The sequence below is a fragment of the Triturus cristatus genome, chromosome 3_1 (assembly GCF_964204655.1).
Source record: "Triturus cristatus chromosome 3_1, aTriCri1.1, whole genome shotgun sequence".
NCBI classification, from domain to species: domain Eukaryota; kingdom Metazoa; phylum Chordata; class Amphibia; order Caudata; family Salamandridae; genus Triturus; species Triturus cristatus.
The window spans coordinates 865721603-865744413 of NC_140583.1; the positions used below are offsets into that span (position 1 = coordinate 865721603).

The 22811-nt window shown below is 47.5% G+C and overlaps 1 protein-coding gene across 10 annotated transcripts in view; it reads left to right on the top strand.

The window, feature by feature from the left end:
• The window catches only part of TLK1 (tousled like kinase 1), a 967987-nt gene that overhangs the window by 533302 nt on the left and 411874 nt on the right, over positions 1–22811 (top strand). For all 10 annotated transcript variants that reach the window (XM_085645312.1, XM_085645310.1, XM_085645315.1 and 7 more), the window contains one exon: positions 7534–7626. In XM_085645312.1, the coding sequence (XP_085501438.1) occupies positions 7534–7626 (93 nt within the window). The remainder of the gene's footprint in view (positions 1–7533; positions 7627–22811) is intronic.

The window sequence follows — 22811 nt, forward strand, 5'->3', positions numbered from 1 at the left end:
TACTTCAACTAGAATTCCACCAACATCCACAAACAGCAATGCCCAGCAGGTCCCATTTACTTTCAGTTCTTTTTTCCGGCTCCTGCTAGCAGGACCCTGGAGCATTGAGCTATTGTAGTTTTTTGTCAATTTTTGTCACTTTTTCAAGTGCTTAGTGGCTGGTACTGTCAACATGCCTGGCTTGTTCGACAAGTGCCCGGAATGTGGTAGAAAGAAGGCTAAAACTGATCCACACGAGGTGTGTATAGGTTGCCTTCCCCAGTCCCACGTGCCTGAAGGCTGTGATATCTGCCACTCGTTCTCTGCCAGGACCCTGAGGGACAGAATGAAAATCAGGCTTCAAATCCTGGAGGAGAGAAGGCTGAAGGCACCAGGTGGGTCTGGAGGGGCTGATTTTGCCCATACTGAGGCCTCTGGGGGGCTCCCCAGGGGCAGGAAGACCAGTAAGCGTTCCCACTCCCCGTCGAGGGCGGCGTCGAGGAGGATGACCACCATCTGTTCGCCGCCTCCCCAGGGCTCTGGGGAGAAGCGGCGTCGGCGGTCGACGTCGAGGGACCTGAATAGGCCGCCGTCGACTACATCGGCGTCTTCGGCGACGACGCAGTCTACGGCGCCTTCCAGCAGTCGGCGTCGAGATCGGACCCGGCGTCGGTGCTCGCCGTCGGGGGGAGATCGCCGTTCGCCGTCGGTGAAGAGGAGACGGTCGACGTCGCCGTCGAAGAGAAGATCGACGTCGAGACACTCGAGGTCAAGAAGATCGCCGTCGAGGCACAGATCGCCGTCGAGGCACAGATCGCCGTCGAGGCACAGATCGCCGTCGAGGCGGAGGTTGCCGTCGAGGAAGAGAGTCATCCGGATCGGTGTACTCTGTGGTGTATACGCCTCCTCGGATGCCTACGCCACCGCCTCCACCACCTCCGCCACCACCACCTCCGCCGCCGCCACCACCTCCACCACCGCCTCCACCACCGCCTCCACATCCGCGGCCACTGCCTCCGCCGCCCCCACCTCGGTCGTTGCCACGCACTCCGTTGGGACTGCCGGCGGTGCCCCCGCGGTCGGTTTCCCTTCCGAGGTACCCGACTCCGCCGCAGGGGACTCCGAAGCCACGACGCCCGCGGTCGCCGGGACCGGCTAGACCGGCGGGCAGACCGAAGCCGAAGAGGTCACGCTCCCGCTCTCTCAGGAGGAGAAGATCACGGAGCCATGGACGGTCATCGTCGGACTCGGGACGACGCCGTAGGAGGCACAGGTCCAGGTCGCACACGCGATCCTCGACCAGAGATTTTTCCCCGACGCTGTCGGACTCGCCGGGGACGAGGGTGTCTCCGGTGGACGATTTGGTCTCTTTACAAGAGGTGCTGCTGAGAGGGGCAGCAAAGTTGGGTATCACGGTGACGGTTCCAACACCCACGACGTCCGTGATATTCGAGACACTTCATAAGAAACATCTGTCTCGCTGTTCCTCACTCCCGCGGTGACGAAGGCCGCCCCCTCCAGGCTCATGAAAAAGTATAGGGCCCCGGAGTCGGACCCTACCTTTTTGAGGGTGGACCCGAAGCCGGATTCGGTCATCGTGACGGCGGCGAGGAAACATGCGACCGCCCCTTCATCGACGGTTCCGCCTGACAAAGAGAGCCGCTGGCTGGATTCTGCGGGCAGGAAGGTGTGTGGGACCGCCGCCACCACCATGAAGGCGGCGAGTGCAGGGGCTTTGTTGGGCCGTTACGACCGGGCCCTGTGGGAGTCCCTGCAGCAGTATGCGGACCTGCTGCCCCGGGACAGGAAGGAGGACTTCTTGGAAACAGTGCGTGAAGGCATGCTGGTTTCTAATCAGGTGATCGGCGCGGCGGCGGATGTCTCCTTGTTGGCCGCCCACGCCTACTGCCATGGCGTCCACCAGAGCTGGGGAGCGCATTCCGGGGACTTGCAGATTCAAGGAAAGTGGTCTGCTTTGGAATCGACGTACCACATCAATTTCCTGGAACTCAGATCTGTCTTCCTGGCACTGAAGGCCTTCCTTCCGTCCTTCCAGACCAACTCGCTGCTGATACAGACGGACAATACAACCACGATGTATTACCTCAACAAGCAGGGGGGGGTCGAGATCGCGCACCCTGTCGCAGGAGGTGCAGGCGATCTGGCGCTGGCTGCTGGCCCGAGGACTGACTATTACGGCCACGCATCTGCCAGGGGTGCAGAATGCTCAGGCGGACGCCTTGAGCAGGCTGATCCAGGAAAACCACGAATGGGTCATAAACGACGAAGTACTAGGAGAAGTCTTCGCAAGGTGGGGGACTCCAGACGTAGATCTGTTCGCCACCGCCGAAAACAGCAAATGCCGAGACTTCGCATCCAGGTACCACCAGCGGGGGACGCTGGGGAATGCGCTATGGATCGATTGGTCGAACAGCTTTCTGTACGCTTTTCCACCCATTCCCCTGATTCCGGCAGTGCTCATCAAGCTGTCCCAGTCCAGGGCGCGGATGATCCTGATCGCCCCGGAGTGGCCCAGGCACGGTGTCTCCTTCCTCACATACGGTTGCCGTGCAGGCCGGACCTTCTCACGAGGGCGGATGGTGCACCCCAACCTCTCGTCTTTGAGTTTGGCGGCATGGCTCCTGAGATAGTGCAATATGGCCATCTGAATCTACCAGACGATTGTATGGACCTACTGAAGGAGTCTAAACGACCTTCCACTAGGACATCCTATGCTTACAAGTGGAAGAGGTTCTGTATCTGGTGTAAGTCCAAGAACTTTGATCCGACGACATGTAAGGAAGATGTCATCCTTCCGTATCTTTTACATCTGGCGCAGTCTGGCCTTAATTTCCATTCCATTAAGGTTCATCTGGCTGCTTTGACTGCTTACAGGAAATGCCCTTCACATACTTCCTTCTTTCAGATCCCTGTGGTCAAGGATTTTTTGGAAGGCTTAAAGAAAGTGTTTCCTCCCGTCAGACTTCCCTCGCCTTCCTGGGACTTGAATGTGGTGCTGTCCAGACTGATGAAGGAACCTTTTGAACCCATTCACAAGGCTTCATTGCAGCACCTATCCTGGAAGGCGGCGTTCCTAGTGGCCATTACATCGGCCCGCAGGGTGAGTGAACTTCAGGCCTTATACTGTATTTCATGCTGCTAAGGTTGTGATGCGTACTCACCCTAAATTTCTTCCTAAGGTTATCTCTGACTTTCATGTCAACCAGACTATAACTTTACCTACGTTCTTTCAGAATCCCTCTTCGCCAGCGGAAAGGTCTCTCCATTCCCTGGATGTTCGGAGGGTGTTGAAATTTTATCTGGATAAGACCAAGGATATTCGTAGGTCTGACCAATTGTTTGTTAATTATGGCTGTCAGGACTGGTCTTGCGACCTCTAAGCAGTCCATTTCTCGGTGGATTGTGTCCTGCATACAATTGTGTTATCAAAAGGCTAATAAGACCTTAGGGGGTAAACCTAAGGCTCATTCCACCAGGGGCAAAGCTGCCACGACGGCTTTGCTGCGTAATGTTCCGATTGCAGAAATCTGCAAGGCGGCCACTTGGAAGTCGGTTCATACCTTTGCTGCGCATTACTGTCTGGACACGGATGCCAGGGCAGATGCTCAGGTTGGGCAGGCTTCGCTGCGAAATTTGTTCGCACAGTAGTGGTAGTGTCTTGTGTGTTCTCCACCGCTTTTGTTGTGTGGGGATGGGCTTGCCATTCTATTCACTAGATTATGACTATACACAGAGATCCCCTACTACAGAAGGAGTAGTTTCTTTTCTGTAACTCCAGTTCTGTAGTAGGGGTATCTCTGTTATAGTCATAAGCGCCCGCCCTCCTCCCCGGTGGAGAGATACTTATTCATATGTAGAATGCTACAGGTCTGGCGTGCTACGCCTTCAAAAGACCTGAAAGTAAATGGGACCTGCTGGGCTTTCTGGGATACTGGGGAAAGTTCTGGAAACCTGGAAAGTTTTCTTAAAGGCACAGTATCCTGTTTTAAGCCACATAATGGCAGCCTATGGGGCTTGTCTGTCCACTCCTTCCTCTCTATCATTCCAGAGGCTTTTGCTGGTAGAGGCAGGGTTTTTTCCTATGTGGAGAAAAGCTGGACAGGCAGTGCTGTTTGTGGATGTTGGTGGAATTCTAGTTGAAGTACTGGACAGTGTAGCCTGTGGGTATAGGCTGCATTATCTGTCTTTAAATTAAATTCTCTCTTAAAGGTGTATGCAGGTCTGCATGATTTGTCCCCTTTAGAGATTATTTTTTATTGCTCCGGGGTCCACGCACATGGGCGGGACTATTCACTAGATTATGACTATAACGGAGATACCCCTACTACAGAACTGAAGTTACAGAAAAGAAACTACTCCTTACTGAGGACCCAAGATCGAATCGAGGCTCGAAGCCAAAGTGTCGCCTCCAAGTACTACCAGTGTACTCAGTCAAACACCTCCTCCCTGTCTATGGCCAAGAACATAATCTACTGTCTGGAGCATTTGGCTTTATCGAGGAGGTGGAGTCGCCGCTTGGTATTGTCACTACATTCTTTGTGCGACAAATCCTACTTCATCCGGGTCAATCAGCCCTGGCATGAGTGGATTCAGTCGGGATGCTAGAATGCCGGTAAGAAGCTTGATGTGTACGTTCAGGAGAGATATTGGTCTATAGGATCCACATTGCCGGGGTTCTTTTCCGTGTTTGGGAATGATAACTATAGATGCCTCCAGCATGGAAGACAAGACTGTACCCAGTCCGGTAATAGTGTTAAACGGTCTCGTCAAAATGGCCACCAGAATCAAGCCGAACGTCTTGTAAAACTGAGTTGGGAAGCCATCCAGTCCTGGCTATTTAAGAAGCTTCAATCTTGTGATGGCTGATACAACCTCTTCTATCCTGATTGGTCAATCTAGCCACTCGGTCTGCTCCACCATCAATTGCACGGTGCGGGCATTCTTGAAATATCAGGCTGGGCCCTCTCTGTCATGGTCTGATGGGCGTAGAGGTCCGATGGAGGCATCCCCTACGATTTCAGTGTCCTCATGCGTCCGGAGGGACTCAACCTCTGCAGTCTGCCTTTGGTCACAAAGTCTGTTAGCCAGCAGACGCCCACACTTGTTCCCTCCCCCACATAAAAGGAATGGTGAAATCTTAGAGCGTCTTCAACCTTGTCCAAACCCAATCCTGCGAGCAGCCTACAACTGCGAGGTGCACCTGTGTGTTTGTCCCGCCGAAGCTTTTTCTTGGCTGCAGAGATTGCTCTTAGCTCACCTCGAATACCTGCCTTTAGCGTCTCCCAGAGGAGGGAAATGGAAGTATCAGCTGTATCGTTTAGGTCGAGGTAGTTTGTGATTGCTTGGGCGAGCTGTTCCACAACTGCAGGCCTCTGAAGGAAAGTTTCTCTCATTCTCCACAGCTGAATTGTCTGCTTTGAAGGTGGAAGACCCAGGACCAGAGAGAAACTGACATGGTCAGATAGGGGACAAGGTTCTGTTTCAATGTCTGTAAGGGTCTAGATCCCTGTGGTCCCCAAAAAATTATCGAGCTGGACACCAGTCTTGTGGATGCGAGAATAAAAAGTGTTGTCTCTGATCTGGGGGTAGCTGTCTTGCCAATGATCTCTGAGGCCCAGATCCTGAACCCACGAACCCCCTCTGAATATATGGCCCCAGTTCCCCCATGTCTGTGCGCTGACCCGCTCGTTGTGAAACACCAGATTCAAATCCCCACCCAGAAGCTCCCTCTGATCCTGATGGGACATGACCTCCTGCAGCGCCCGGCGAAGAAATGTTTCCTGGCCCTCACTGGGCGCCTAAAGGGAACCCACAGTAAAGAAGTGATCACCTACATGCACTCTGCACGCTAACAGTTGCCTCTTAATCTGTGCAAGTTTGTCCACTACTTTTCCCTCCGAAGGAGCATGAGACTAGGAGAGCCACCCCCACTGTTTAGGTATCGGCAGAGGAGAAGTACTGCTATGAGAAGGTCCGGGATGTAAGTCTATAGCAGTCCCCAGGAAGTAAATGTGTTGCCTGTAAAAAGCAAAGGTCTGCCCCAAATTGTTCTAGGTAATAGATCATTGTGTGATGCTTGGTCGGGTTATAAAGCCCCTTATCATTCAGAGGGATAACTTTTAAACTGCTCATGTGTTGAGGTGTGTGTGTGGGGGGGGGGGGGGTGTGTGTAAGTCACTGCTCTAGTCCCATGAGGCGATCAAGCTTGTCAGCCTCTCCAGACTGCAACACGGGCATCACCAAGAAAGACATCACTGGCATGCGGCCCCGTCCAGCCGGGCCGACTTTTACCTCTAAGATCAATGTCACCAAACAGCAGCGTTATGTCGCACTCTGCGAACTCATGTAAGAGCCCAGGGTCTGCCAACAAGGACCTGCGTGGCCAGCGGCGTGGTCTGTCGCCGGGGATCATGGTTGTCCGTCTTGCACGGTTTTAAATTATACATAGAGTAGGCTTTGACTCCAGAAAAAACACGCTTCCAAGTGAACTCATGCTACTGGCTGTTTTCTGTCATTCTGCTTTTGATGAAGTGGTTGCATTGCGATGTATGAGGGACATCCTTATATTTCCAAATACAGAAATCATCACACATTATATTTATTTCATACGTACATTGTATACATTAATCGGTTTTATTTGTTTTCCACTGCACTTATGTGTAGTTGGAATCTTGTGATCTTGTGGGAGTTACAGACATGTAAATTTGTTTTGCCACACAAACTTGCATATGGGTGGTCAAATCAGTTGTTTTGACCAACCTAAGAATTTGCAAAGCCAGCAGGTCTGGCTTTATTGTGGGAACATATGGAGTCACACGTATGCATGTTAGCACTTTAAAGTCATACCTATTGACTTTGGCAGTGTTAGTTGTTTTTTGTGCCCAATTGAACATCTATTTACATAGATAAGCAATATAAAACTTCCCCCCCTACTCTCCTCACCCTTCTCCATATTGTGTTTTGCAATGCTTTGCTATCTTTGAATTAGTCTGAATTAAGTGGCTAGACAGTAGGTTTTAAAACCTACTTACTATGGTCACTTTGTTTTTCCTCCTTAAACAGCTCTGTCGTCCTCTAGATGATCATCCACTGTCCCTTCTCTGTGATTTGTGTATGGACTAAGATCAAAGGAAATTAACGGTGAAAAGGGTGATGACTAAGTTAGGAAGAACATTGAGATGAGGAGGGACCAAGACAGCATTAGCTGTTAAGCGTGTTGAGAAATTGAAAAAGATGGGGCCACAAATACGCTGAGGTTTCTTGTTATTTTTGCTCTGCAAAAGGGATCTGATTCTATCCTACAGGAAAGGCTGTGTCAATCTGATGAAGGGGGCTGTATGGGTAAGCATTAGTCAATACTGAGTAAGACATACTATTTAGGTTCTTAGTTAAGATAATGGGAGATATATTTTGAAATCAGACTAAAATTTCTATGTTTAACTCTTTAGAAAACATGATTTAAAAGTACCTACTGTATTAATTGGTCTTTCCTTGAACATCTTATTTATTGCAGTAAAATATTTTGTATTCTAGACTGATCTAACAATGCTGAAATTGACCACGCTAGAAACAAATAAAAATCAGGACTTGGAAAAGAAAGAAGGTCGTATAGACGATTTGCTTAGGGTAAGTTGTATAACAGTTTGATAAAATTACATGTCCAAAGTGGCAAAGCTCTATTGAAAAATATGGTGCCTGTTATTCTCTGTTATCGTCTAATGATGTTTGATCACCTTAGTTCCAAAATGTAAATCTGTGATTTGATCCAACTAGCACACTGATTAAAACAGTCATTTTCTTTGATTCATAATGGCATGTCTAGTTTCCAAATTGATAGAGCTAATATTTTATTGCTCTATAAACATAAAAAAATCTTAATTTTTCTCCTTTTCTGTCCGTAACTTTTCCAGCAGATTTCTCATCCTATGAATATTTCAGTCATTGCCAGATGGTGCCATGTGACCCCATTTGTGGAGCTGCATGCCCAAGGATTACTAACACCAGCCTATATGCCATGCAGCCTTGCATGCTTGCACTAGTATACATTTGTCTGCACCTTTATACCAGCAGATGTCCCCGTCACACCCCCATGGCCTATTCTTCTGGTCTGTGGCCTGATTACTATCCTTCAACTTGTGACTTCTTCACCTCCATTCATCCATAGGTCATCGGGGAGGGTAGGTTATATTTGGCTATGCCCCTATGAAGAACCCAATGTTCTCTGTCATCTACCTCAGGAATGTTTCCGGACAGTGAGTGACCTCCCAAAGGTTCATACAAAAGAAAAGCCCTCTTCTCACTGTTTAAGAAACGGTCCCGCTCCTAGGACTTTTCAGTAGTACCATTCTCTGAATCCTGCGTCTTTCCCCTCTTCCTTTGAGACAATACCAGTTCTCAAAAATGTTGGACTGGGATGTCTGGCTCAATCTGCTGACCTGCCTTAGGTTGAATTATTTCGGCAGGCCAGGTTGAATCTTTTCAGCACTCTCTCTCTTACCTCTGTCCACTTCTGTGTAAGTCCCAAGGTTGGGCCAGACTTTTTGGTAACAGTGATCTCTACAGCATTGTCACAAATGCCCTTCTCCACCGACTTGGCCTCAGCACAATTTCTTCTAAAACCTCCTTTGTGTAAAATACCAGCAATGCTCATTTCATTGGTGTTTGTGTGCTACCACCACCTCTCTCTAAGTCAGAGAAAATACTTCATGTTGCTAGGGAGAAAGTAAAAGCATCCTTTGTGGACTATCCTCTTCCTGACCCTCTGTATACAGGTTCATGTCGTGGAAGAACACTTTTGCTCACATTGAGGCTCCTGACATGCTCAACTTGGATTTCAGGTGCAAAGAACAGGTTTTAAATGCTGATAATTTCCTCTCTCTCATCATAAGAATGCTGGACTTTTACCTTCAAAATCCCAATGGCCTTGAGATGTCCCAGGAGGGTGATATGGTATTCTCTATTCTTCAGGCCGTCTTTCTGAGGAAAGTTTCTCATGCGTGGCAGTTTTGTTCAAATCAGCCAAGACGCTTCATTTGTCCCTGCTGTCTTCAGAGTTTAAACATTATTACGGAAATCCCACAGCAGCCTTCTGTCACTCTGGAACCTCTTTTGCCCTCTTCAGTGCAGCTCAACTGAACAGGTCCTAACTCTGCTTTATAAAAGGGGTAACCCAAATAACCCAACAGCTTTTGGGTGAATAAACCATATTATATACGAATAATGCTTTGGGATAAATAGACTGTATATTAAGATGAAGAAAAACTTAAATTATTCCTTCCTGCGAGATTCACTCTCTTGATTAATCAATTATCCATTCAAATCATGGTCAAAAAAGCAGTTCAAACACAAGTCTCGAAAGTAATTTTTAACGTCACAACTTTTTTTTATACATAGTTTTTGAATTTCAATATGTATGCATATATACAATAATATATTCTTGTATTCAATACATTATTTTTAAACAAAAACGAACTAATTACACCTAATCACAACATATATCTACTATTTCTCATTACCCTATTAATCAATAAGGATGCATTCAATTTTTTAAGCAACAAGCATTCCTTTCTAAAGAAGATCACCCTTCAAGAAAGTGCTAAGAGGTATATTACTCCAACCTCAACATTTTTATAGTACTTTCAAACATTTTCACACAATATTTTGAATTCATATAGGTGTCCTCTATTCATATGGTCGACTCGTTTCAGCCCCACAGGTATCGGGCCTCATCAGGACTACGGCGTTTGAGCATAATTTTTCAAACAAAGAGAACTTCGGCAGTTTACTGGCAGATTGGCTAGTGTCTCAATGTCTGCACATTCAAGCTCAAAATTCTTATCTGCCCTACTTTTTCTGAGAACCTGGTAGTTCGGGCATCTTCAGTGAAACTTAATCCCATCTATTTTGATAGAGTGCCACTAGATTGTGAGACCAAAGATTATTTACAACATGTTGCAAAGATTTTACTTTGGGCATTTTAATCTTACTCACCACTAGAGATATACCTAATGTGTCCCAGTAGATTCTGACATTCTGACTAAGCTTAGCTGACACTGTGGCCTACTCTATAGCCACTACTGTTATTTTAAAGAGGCATGCCTGGATGCACTCCATGGAATTTTCCGGAGCTGTCTAGACCCTTGTAATGGTTATGCCGGATATGCCGTTTGATGGCGAGTGAAAAAGTAGACTCATACTTTCAGAGATTCAAAAACATCTGTGCTATGAAGGGCTGCATGCGATTGGCCTTTCCTTCTATATAATTCCTCATTTAGTCCTGTCACGATCTTTACAGTGGGGTGCATCACCATGGATCACAGGATGCTCCGGTTGATCCGCAGGGATATTACCTTTCCCTTTTCAAACATTCTTCCAGAAATTCACCACCCATCAGGAAGTGCATCCCTTCTCACACCTTGATCTTGGAGGCAGATTCTGGTGGCTTTACAAAACGGGGCCATAGACTTTGGGTCCATGGAGGAGAAGGACTTGGATTTTTATTTCCTTCTTGGACCCTAACATGTATAGGGGCCTTCAGCATATTCTGGGCTTGATGTTCTTGAACACTTTTGTCCGCCAAGACCAGTTCAAGATGCTGTCCCTGAGACCAGTTCTCCTGGCCTTGAATGTGTAGGATTGTATGGTGTTCTCAATCTCCAGGATACCCATTTCCATCTTTCTATTATCCCAGGCACTAACAATTTGTGGTACTACTTTTTGTTCTCACTACCACACACTGTAGGTCTTCACAAAAGTGTTTGCTGTGGTGGCATCCTCCCTCAGATCATCAAGAGCCTACGTGAATCTGTAGTTGGATGATTCACTCTTGAAGACAGATTTCTTTGTGGTTACTATGAACTATTTGGCGTTTATCATGACTGTCTACATCGCCTATGTTCTCCATCCTAAACCAGCAGAAGTCGCACCTCACCATTACTCATAGGTTGGCCTTGATTGGAGAGATCCTGGACACAACCTCCATGAGGGCTTTTTCTTTGCCTCAGACATATGAGATATGATTCTGATTATTCCGCACCAGTAACAATTTTAGTTCTGAGGGTGATCTGCCTTTTGGGCTTCATTGCGTTGTAAATCTTTCTTGTGCCCACCATTCACACCCTTGACACTAACCCAGTCACTGCAAATGACAAACTTAATAGATGTCTAGAGTCGTCACTCGATACTACTCTCCCAAAGAAATGCACTCCTAATAAAGTAGTAGCCAATTACAATGCATGGTATACGCCCAAACTTCTGGAGCTTAGACAGTCCAGCAAGATTCTGGAAAGAAACTAGAGAAAGGACACCTCAGTATCTAATAAAACTAAATATAGAGAAGTGATAAGTATCTATAAACTGGAAATCAAAGCTGCCAAAGCCCTCTATTACGAAGAGAGAATCACTTCGGCAGCAAATTGCCCTCGTGAAATCTTTAGGATAGCTAAATCACTTTTAACTCCTCCTGCGCCCCCTATTGTTCCTGCCGATATCCCTCTACGCTGCAACAAATCGCAGAATTTTTCTTTGATAAAATACAAACTATCTAAGTCCTTTCCTCTGGCAACGGCCCCACAAACCTCATTTTCTTCTGACTTTACCACCCACTGTGGTGACTGTTTGCTGGAGCTAATCCCCCCCCCCTCCTCCCCCCTTTGAATCTGATCTCACTTCAAGAAATTGGGTCAACTGAAATCTGGAGCACCTACAGATGTTTGCCCCCCCCCCCCCCCCCCCCAAGTATATTAAATTTAGTCTTTGAGAGAGTATCAACTGTGATTTTAGAGGTGATTAACACTTCTCTGGAAAAGGGATTAGTGCCCCCCTCTGGATACAGGCTATGGTTAGAGCCCTTTAAAAAAAAAAAATCTAGATCCTGATGTGCTAGCCAACTACCGCCCGATCTGTTACTAGTAATGGGTAAAATAGCTGAGAAGCTAGGCACAGAAACTGCACTCGTGACAGTGGTGGAAGAACTAAGAAAAATCCTGGATCGAGGGGCCTGCGCTGCTCTAATCTTACTAGATCTCAGCGCAGCCTTTGATACGGTGAGCCACCATCTGTTAATTCAAAGCCTCTTAGATGTGGGGTTCCTTAGGGATCTTACCTGAGCCCCACTCTATTTAATGTCTACTTGAGCCCCTTGGCGGAAACATTAACATCTTTTGGTATCCAGATCATTACCTACTCGGATGATACTCAGTTGGTGGTCTTGCTCAATCAACTGGACAATTCAGGCTCCGGTTTGGCCTCATACCTTGGAAAGGTCGGTCTGGATGGATAGCTTGTGTCTAAAACTTAAAGGAGCCAAGACCGAGCTGATGCTCTTGGGTAATCACACCTCATTGAGAATAGACTAGCTGCTTGGGACTACCATTTTCCCCAAAAGAACAAATTAAGAGTCTCGGTGTTTGGCTGGACCACAATCTTGATTTTAAGGAGCAAGCACACAAGGTGGCAGCCTGTTATGGGATTTTAAGAATGCTAAGAAAGATCCTTCCCCTCTGCAAGAAGAGTGCTGGTTCAGGCATGTTCGAGGCATGTGGGCTGCTGAATTCATATCTGTGCATAGATCGCCGCCTAGTGTTGGGTCCGGATGATTGCATATTGTTGTCCTGGAAGAGTCTTCGAAGTATCACGAGATAGGTGGCTCCTCCCCTGGACTACAGTGCGCATGGGCATCCCCTCCATCCTTAGATTGTTTTTTTCCGCCATTGGGTTCGGATGTCCTAATCTTAGCGCTTTGAGTATTTAGGTAAAACTTTATTTTTATTAGGCCAAAAGGCCTTTAAACTCGTCGGTATTGTTTTCGTTCGGCGCCAAGTACTTTTGTCGAGTTAGTTCTCAAGAAGAGCATCGAAGTTAGCCGTTTGCCCTTCGACACCAGAGGCCCGATCGAGATCGACGATGGAATCAAATAGTCCAAAGAAATCGAATAACCCCTTTAAGCGTTGCCCTCTTTGCAACGCTAAGTATGCTCGCTTCGACGTGCACCCAGTGTGCAACAAGTGCCTCTCTCCAACACACGACTAAGCCACCTGTATGGCGTGTTCCAGGTTCCGATCGAAGAAAACTCTTCGCATTCGTCGAGCAGCTCGGCTCGAGGCGCAGAAAGCGGCGCCAAACCCGGACAACATCTTCGGGACCGAAGATGAAGAGGTCGTGGACCTTGAAGTTCAGGAGGGAATATCGGATCCGGCTTCGGAGCGTGATTCAGACTATGATGCCGAAGACGAGCGTCTAGTAGATGAAGAGGAAGATGTCGTCGACAAGGTAGGAGACGACGAAGAGGCCCTTGGGGCCGAGGAAGATGGCTCGGAAGATGAGCTAGGCCCAAATGTCGGTACAGGGCCCGAAGAGGCACTCGATAAGGCTCAGGTCGAGGGATCGCCACACGGCCTTACCCAAGATCTTTCCTCTCGTTCTACAGCCCCGCCTAAAGGCCCGGCTTCGAACTGTCCTGAAGAGCCATCGGTATCGAAAGCGCCATCATTCGATCAAGATAAATCGAAACTGAAGGCACAGGCACCGAAACCGAAAGAGAAAATGTCTCTAATCGGCAACAAGGCCTCGAAGTCGTCGGAACCGAAGACACAAAAGACGGCGACCAAGGTCAAGGTGGTCGACCCGATAAAATCGGCGCTGAGGATCGTCGATACAGAACAAGAGGGCGACCCTCAAGAGCCAACCCCTCCCAGTCCTCGTGTCGAGAAACAGACGTCTGGTACGGGGCTCCATGCCACTACAAAGAAGGTCTCAAAGGACCATGTCGAGTCGACAACACCATCTCCCTTCTTAAAGAAGACTGTGTCGGGAGTCGTTATTACGCATCCAAGACAGGGCTTCGCTGCTCAGCACGAAAACAGCCCCGCAGCCGAAAACGGGCAGCACGGTTCAGACCGCGTCGACGCACATCAAGTTCGGATTACCACCGGCGGTACGACCGAAGATGTTCGATGCAAAGAAGGGTCCCGGACCGAAGAAAGGTATCGACACGAAGAAAACTGTCGAAGCGCCACAAGGGGTATCAATGGGACAAACAGCTGTTGCAGTACCTCAAGAAGATGAGGAGCCGAGGCAGTTTATCTATGCAGGGACTGGTCAACTTTCAATACATAAAAGAAAGATAGTGCCAGAAAAATCTATGGAGCCATACAAAATTCCATTAAAGAAAAGGAGAACCACATCACCAGTTCTTGTGGAACATATTCAATATTATAGCCAGGAGCCTCAGTCATTCTCACCCACACAGTCTGATGTGGATGCAGGGGATGCTGGTGATGATGAGGGCACTTATCCATTGACCACTGACCCTGAAGACCAAAACCAACCTTGGGTGGACAATACTGGTACAGGGGACCCACATACTGCTCCAGACACACAAGCATATGCGGTGAAGACATCTCCAACTGAGGATACTGCTGCCTTCAATGCATTAATTGAGAGAGCAGCTGAGAACCATGATGTACAGCTCCACACTGATCCTATTGAGGAGGACTTTCTGATGGATACCTTCTCTACCTCAGAAAGATCTGTTAAGACTCTGCCCATGCTGAAGGGTGTCCTAAAACAGGCTGCTGACATTTTTAAGGAGACCACGAGGGCGAGAGTACTAAACCCTAGGATTGAGAAAAAATATAGGCCAGCTCCGGTGGACCCTACCTACATAAGAGGCCAGCTGCCTTTGGACTCGGTGGTTTCCAATGCTCGGAAGAGGGCCAACTCACAGACAACGGGTGATGCTCCTCCCCCTGACAAGGAGTCTAAGGTCTTGGAAACATCAGGAAAGAGTTGCTGCACAGGCAGCTAACATATGGAGAATTGCCAACACTCGGGCACTTCTGGCTAGGTATGAAAGCGCGCATTATGATACCCTGGAGACACTGCTACAGCACCTTCCATATCAGTATAAGGAAGGAGCAGAGTCACTAATTACAGAAGGGAAGCTCATAAGCAACGCTTCCATTAAGTGCGCTCTTGACGCAGCTGACACTGCAGCTAGGGCTATTAACACCAGCGTCGTGTTAAGAAGGCATGCTTGGTTGAGAATCTCAGGATTCAAAACCGAGATACAGACAACTATACTCAATCAACCTGTCAACCCTCACTCCCTCTTTGGCCCCGAAGTTGACACCACCCTAGAAAAAATCAAAAAAGATGCAGAGACTGCAAAGTCTATGGGGGCTCTGCAATCACAGCAGTTTAGGAGTGGGTCCTTTCGTCGCTCTACCAACAGAGGACCATCTAGAGGCCAGAACTCCCAACAGTCGCATTACACTAAACAAGGTACACAGACCACCTATAATAAGAATAACAGAGGTGGATACCGTGGAAACAACGTCAAGGGCAGAGGCCGAGGATACAACAGCTCCAGGTCCTCCGCCACCAACAAACAGTGACGCCTTGTCACTGCCCCCCGACCACATAACACCTGTCGGGGGGAGACTCCAACGGTTCCTGCCGGTCTGGAAATCCATCACTACAGACAGGTGGGTGAGAGAAATTGTCCAGTACGGTTATTGTCTGGAGCTAACATCCACTCCACCAAACTTACCACCACGACACCGTCCTATGTCCGCAGATCACTTGCACTTATTGCACCAGGAAGTGCTCTGTATGCTCCACAAAGGAGCCATAGAACTCGTGCCTGTACAAGACCAAGGATCAGGGGTGTACTCACTGTATTTTCTGATCCCCAAAAAGGACAGGTCTCTCAGACCCATACTGGATCTTAGACCTCTGAACCGTTACATTCTATCAGAGCATTTTCACATGCTCACCCTGCAGCAGGTGCTGCCGTTGCTCAGTCAGGGAGACTTTCTCGCAACACTAGATCTCAAAGATGCGTATTTCCATATACCCATACACCCATCACACAAAGTATCTCAGGTTCACTATTCAAGATCAACATTACCAGTTCAAAGTCCTCCCTTTCAGAGTAACAACGGCACCAAGGGTGTTCACCAAGTGCCTGGCAACAGTGGCGGCACACTTAAGGAGACAGCACATACATGTCTATCCTTATCTGGACGACTGGCTTATCCAGGCAAAGTCAGCCCAGCAGTGTGCCAGCCACGTATCCCACACCATTCACCTTCTTCACAGCTTGGGATTCTCACTGAATTATCCAAAGTCCCACCTTCAACCCGCCCACGTACGGCAGTACCTAGGCGCGACCATAGACACTCTGGCAATCAAGGCACAGCCAAATTCCATGAGGATCAACAGCATGCAGTTGGTAATAAAAAAAGTTCAGACCTCAACACTCACTACCGGCACGAGTGTTTATGCAGTTGATAGGCATGATGGCTTCCTGCATCTTCATAGTCCCGCACGCAAGATTACATATGCGCCCGCTTCAGGAGTGCTTAGCACGTCAGTGGAATCCGGCTCAAGGACAGTTGAAAGACCTAGTGTTGGTCAGCGGTCGGGCATACAACTCTCTGCATTGGTGGAATCCACAAAACCTTGCCAAGGGCCGACCGTTCCAAGAGCCTGTACCACAAATAATACTGACGGCGGACGCGTCTCTCCAGGGACACAGTGCAGGGACTATGGACAACACAGCAGAGGGGGATGCACATCAACCTACTGGAACTGATGGCAATCTTCCTAGCAATGAAGGCATTCACAGTACACTTGTGCAACAAAGTTGTGTTGATCCGGACGGACAACATGACTGCCATGTACTACATACAGAAGCAGGGGGAACACACTCTCCACAGTTGTTTCATCTGGCTCAGAGCATGTGGAAGTGGGCCATTCAGAGAAACATCTTCCTCATGGCGGAACACCTCCCGGGCAAGGACAACCAAATGGCGGATCTGCTCAGCAGACACAACCACCAGATGCACGAATGGGAGATACATCCATCAGTACTCCAACCGTACTTCCAGCAGTGGGGTCATCCAGAGATAGACCTATTCGCCACAAGGGAAAACGCAAAATGCCAAAGCTTTGCCGCCAGGTTCCCACATCCACAGTCGCAGGGCAATGCGACATGGATGAACTGGTCAGGCAGATTTGCGTACGCTTTTCCCCCGGCACCATTAATACCGCTAGTGGCACGCAAACTGAGGCAACACTCGATGACGCTGATCCTGGTTGCTCCAACGTGGGCACGCCAGCCATGGTACACCACGTTTCTAGAACTCTCCGTGGTACCGCATCAAAGACTGCGGCTAACACCCAGGCTTTTAACGCAGAGCCATGGCGAGATTCAGCACCCAGATCCGCAACAGCTAAACCTGGCGATCTGGCTCCTGAGATCTTAGAATTTGGCTACCTAAGCTTGCCTCCAGAATGTATGAATATCATCAAGGAGGCAAGGAGACCCACGACCAGAGCATGCTATGCGGCTAAGTGGAAAAGATTTGTCATTTATTGTAAAAATAATTACATCAATCCGCTGGATGCATCAACTCAGAACATTATCTGTTATCTATTACACTTATACAGATGCAATTTAGCATACAATTCCATCCGTATACATTTCACCGCACTGGCAGCTTACCTTCAGAACAGGCAGCACCTCTCACTGTTCAGAGTGCCTGCCATCAAAGCCTTCTTGGAGGGACACAAACGAGTGATTCCTCCTACACACCCACCTTCACCAGTCTGGAACCTAAATGTGGTCCTCACCAGAGTCATGGGACCACCTTTTGAACCTCTACACTCCTGTGAGATTCAATTTCTAACCTGGAAAGTAGCTTTCCTAGTAGCCATTACTTCACTAAGAAGAGTTCGTGAACTCCAGGCACTAACCATTCAAGAGCCATTTATACAGGTTCATGCAAACAGGGTCGTACTACGCACCAACCCTACATTCATGCCCAAGGTGATATCGCAGTTCCATATGAACCAATCCATAGAACTACCGGTGTTTTATCCTAATCCTGAGAATGTAGCAGAGAATGCTCCACACACTTGATGTCAAGAGAGCTCTCATGTACTATATTAACAGAACACAGACTTTCAGGAAGACAAAACAACTGTTTGTTGCCTTTTCTCCACAGCACAAAGGCAACCCCATTTCCAAAGCAGGAATAGCTAAGTGGATCGTTAGGTGTATACAGATTTGCTATGAAAATTTAAGCGCACACTAACGATTCCTCCAAGAGCCCACTCCACACGAAAGTTAGGGGCCTCCATGGCTTTCCTAAGGAATATTCCTTTACAGGAGATCTGTAGAGCAGCCACATGGTCCACTATACATACATTTTCAAAACACTACTGTGTAGATGTACACAAGACAGTAGGCAGCTGTAGGACAGGCTGTTCTCAAAACTCTTTTTCAGACTGCTGCAGCTGGCACGGACAGCCGCCGCTAAATGGAGGGACTGCTATATAATCTATGCACAGATATGAATTCAGCAGCCCACATGCCTCGAACCGAATATGCTACTTACCAGTATGCATCTGTTCTTGGCATGTAGGGCTGCTGACATTCATATCGCCCACCCTCCTCCCCGGCGCCTGTAGCAGCTGTAGCATTCAGTAATTACTAGTTAGCATGGTCATCATTCACTATATTACACTCCATTTATGCCACAATGGCGAAAAACAATCTAAGGATGGAGGGGATGCCCATGCGCACTGTAGTCCAGGGGAGGAGCCTCCTATCTCGTGATACTTCGAAGACTCTTCCAGGACAACAATATGCAATCATCCGGACCCAAGACTAGGCGGCGATCTATGCACAGATATGAATGTCAGCAGCCCTACATGCCAAGAACAGATGCATACTGGTAAGTAGCATATTAGTTTTGTCACGCCTGGACTACGCTAATGCTCTACATCTGGGAGCCCCACTTACCACCATCAAAAAAACTGAAGATTGTGGAAAATTGCGTGGCATGTCTGCTTACAAATACTTCTAAACACCTCTCAGACCGGCGCTCGAATCGCTCCATTGGCTCCTGATTCAGAATAGATTCCAATTCTAGGCTATGTGTATTACACACAAGGCATTCTCAGGCAAAGGCCCGCTGATCATTAGGTCTATTATTTGTCCCTATCGCTCCAATAGGTCTTTAAGGTCAGATAACAAGCAGCTGGCAGCAGTCCCAAAAATAAGGAAAACGCGAAGTGGAGGGCCACGCTTCACGTATAATGCTGCGAAATTATGGAATCGCTTGCCACTTTGTATCCACCTTGAATTGAACTACCTGACCTTTCGTAAGCAGCTAAAGACCTTCCTGTTTCCTTAACTCCATTCGAGGTCGAAGTTGCACCACTATTAGCACTGGGATGCCCCTGGGTAGCCATGCGCTCTAGAAATGTTTTTCTTTCATTCATGGGTTAGCTGACCAGTTGACTAGCCCTAATAGTGTTTCTTCTCTACATCGTGGACTTGAGTTTCATGACTCAAAAGAAGACTACTCCACATATGAGACTAGAACAGCCGAAATTAAAGGAGGTCATGGAAAGAAAATAAATCTGTCCTAGTGATTACAGGCTAAAAAGAAAAGTTATCCACTTCCTTGTTCCACGGTTTGACGGCCCACAGAAATAGCACTGTCTACAAAGGAGACCATGTTGGTTCCGGGAATCTGCAGGACCCAGCTGGTACGAGGAGTGCAAGGTTTGCTGTGGGTCATGGAACTGAAACTTCGTGACCAAAAGGCAAGGTTAGAAATGATCAGTAGCCTTGTGAATGAGAAACATTAATTTAAATAGCACAGGCTATTTAACAGGGAGCCAACTTGAGGTTTCTAAGGATAGGAGTGATACAGCTCCTTTGCTGGCTTCTGGACAGAAGACATACTCCTTATTTTGAACTATCTGAGGACGTCTAATTTCCTTATCATGAAGTTCCAGGTAGATCAAGTTACCATAGTCAAGACTGGACTGGATCAAGGCCATGAATACATTATAGTGATATTCTGAGGCAGTGAATGAAAGGAATTTTCTCAGTCTCTTGATATGTCAATAACAGCTGACCACTTTTGAAGTTTGAATTCCTGGGACAGATTGGAATCTATGTAGAATCCAAATTGTTGGTAGCATGTGTACCTGTAGATAAACATGCTCTGCATGGTTCTGTCATCCAGTGTTGTTACAAGTTGTGACTCCAAACTCCTTTGTAGACAAGATCGCTCATGCACAAGAACACAGACTCGACTTTTGATTGTGTTGGTTTTTTTCCCCCCACCATTGGGATTGGACGTACTATTGCCTGCTCAGGGGAAGGCATAGTCTTTGATGGGGCCTTCGGTGCCATCCATTGAGGATTTGTTTCCAGCTATGGAAGAACTCTGTACTAGAGCAGTGACCACGTTTGGATAGTGCTTCAAGAGGCATCAATGCAGCTTTTGAGAACCAGGTCATATTATGATTGTTGGGATAGGGTATTTGGAGAACCAGTTCTACCCTAAATTTAACTCTAAATTCCCTTTTTCTGACCAGCATTGTGTGCAACTTCGGCTGATCTCCTGAGCACAAGTAGTCGACCCATTTGACATAAGCGTTCAGGTGCAAAAAGACCATAGAGCGCTAATGTGAAAGATACTGGGAACACCACGAGTGCAGCATGGGGTGAATGTGAAACGTAGGACAAATTTGCCACTGATGACATTATCAGCACTGAGGGAGAGAAGTTAGTGTCTATAGAAATCCAGGTGGAACTGAGGGGGAGGTGCAAAGCTCAGAGTATGTGTTCTCTAATGCCTCCAAGGCAGAAGAACAGTAGGAACTCTCATTAAACCATGGCACAAGGCCCCAAGACAAAACAAAACACCCCATGAGCCTCCATTTCACTAGTCTCACTTGTGATCACCCCTTGAGGGACTGACTTAAGTGCCCTCGCTTTGAGCTGAGCACTGCTCCTGAGGAAGTCAGACATTGAGTTCTGAATTGAGCCATAAGACATTGACACCTACACTGAGTACGGTCCCGGCACAGTCCCCTGTTGCTTTAGAGCTTCCTTTGTTGTCCAGTTTTAGACACTGGAAAATGTTACTCTATCCAGTATAGACTGATGCTTTAGCCCTTGTTCCCCTCCAAATGCAGGACAAATTTCTCCCCTCCATGAACAGAGGCTGTTTACCTCCAGTCAGCCCTGGATGGGTTTGGTGTTCAGTGGGCTTTCTGCCCCCAGCATCCCCCCCCGAGATAAATGCTAAAAAAAAAAAAGTGGAGTTGCCTGCCCACGCAACGTCCTGTGCCCACACCTCACAATGGGTCCATGTGGAGTTTCTCCCAATCTGTCCCCAGTGCGGGTGAAGGGTAAAAAAACACAAGACCTTGAAGGCAAAATTGATCCAAAGAAGAAAAATAAAGAGGGTATGGGAGGGCAGGGGTATCTGGCAGTGCCACCTTCCCAGATTGAGGCCAACTTTCTTTCAGACTCCTGCCACCTGCCTTCCCATACTACTTCAGATAGAAATGCTGTGGCAATTGGGGTAGCTGCATTAATTGGGCCCAGGCTCTGCAGCTTCTTATGGAAACCTACCAAAGTCTAATAGTTATGAAAATTAGATTCATGTCGGAGTCCAGGGTGGATCCCACAATATTTTCTTATCTACAAAGCCGTGCAAACCTGCCATTTTTAGAACAGAAATATGCTCCCTTGTACAGCACTCTTTTTTTAAAGTTTGTTGTACTATTTTCTCAGTGCCCACAAGGGAAATCCAGAAACTAAGCAGATACCGCATCTAGAGATATCCATATCAGTATCCTGCTTAGATGTCATGCCTCGCTGAGTCTACTATTCAGATCTGAAGTGCAGATGCACCTCATTGTGTTCTGTTCAACAGAGTACATCAGTTTGGCCCAAGTTCAATTCAATGCAAAAAATACTCCCAACTGGTCACAACTACCCCAAATGTCTAGCAGTGGTAGCTGCATATCTGCTCAAACACCATTTACGTCTTCCCTTATCTGGATGATTGGCTGATGGAGGAACAGCCAAGAATAGTGCCTAGTACATACTTAGATAGCAGTGTCTGTGGTACACAGGCTAGGGTTCCAGCTTTAAAATGGAAGTTTCTTCTTGTGCCACAGCAGATATAACCTTTTCTGGGGGCTGTGTTCAATTTCCCGATAAGGAAGAGCTACCTAAATCAAGTGAGGGTAAAGGCATTCCAAAGCCCTGTTTTGTTTTCCCAAGTATCTCTTCCCCTTTTGGTGAGGACTGTAATGACGTTGTTGGGAATGATTGATTCTTGTAAAGCGCCACATGCAGGATTGTAAATGTACTCTGTGTCTTGCTTGGCAATGGTCACAAGCAAAGGGACAGTGGGAGGATTGAGGGTTGATTGAGGCCAGGACCTAGGGCAGTCTTAGTTAGTGACCGACAAATCTGGTGCTTTGGAGACCTTTTCTAGACTCAGTCGATCTGGTACCTGAGATTTTAGAGCTAATAACCCCACCACATGTGCCTGTTATGCTGCTAGTGGAAATTTGTTAATTGTTGGGAAAGCAAATAGATCCTCCTAAAGTATCTGTTCAAGAGATCATCTGCTATTAATTACACCTGCAAAAAGCAGGATTTGTCTCTTTAAGTTACCTGGGTCAAGGCCTTCATGGATTGTCTGAAGAGGGATATTTCTCCAAGCACTTCTCCAGTGCCAGCTTAAAATCTAAATATAGTTCTAACAAGACTGGTGGGTCCTCCCTTTAACCACTACCCTCGTGTGGCATGCAGTTTTTCCCTTTAACTGTAACCCTCTTAGTCTAAGCAGAGCTAGTGAGCCACGACCATTCCCTTAGAACAACCATTTGTGCAGGTACACAGAGTGTGGTATTGGAAGCAAGACCAAAGTTTCTACCATTGGTGGTATCCCCTTTTCATGTCAGCCAGACATTTGAGTTGC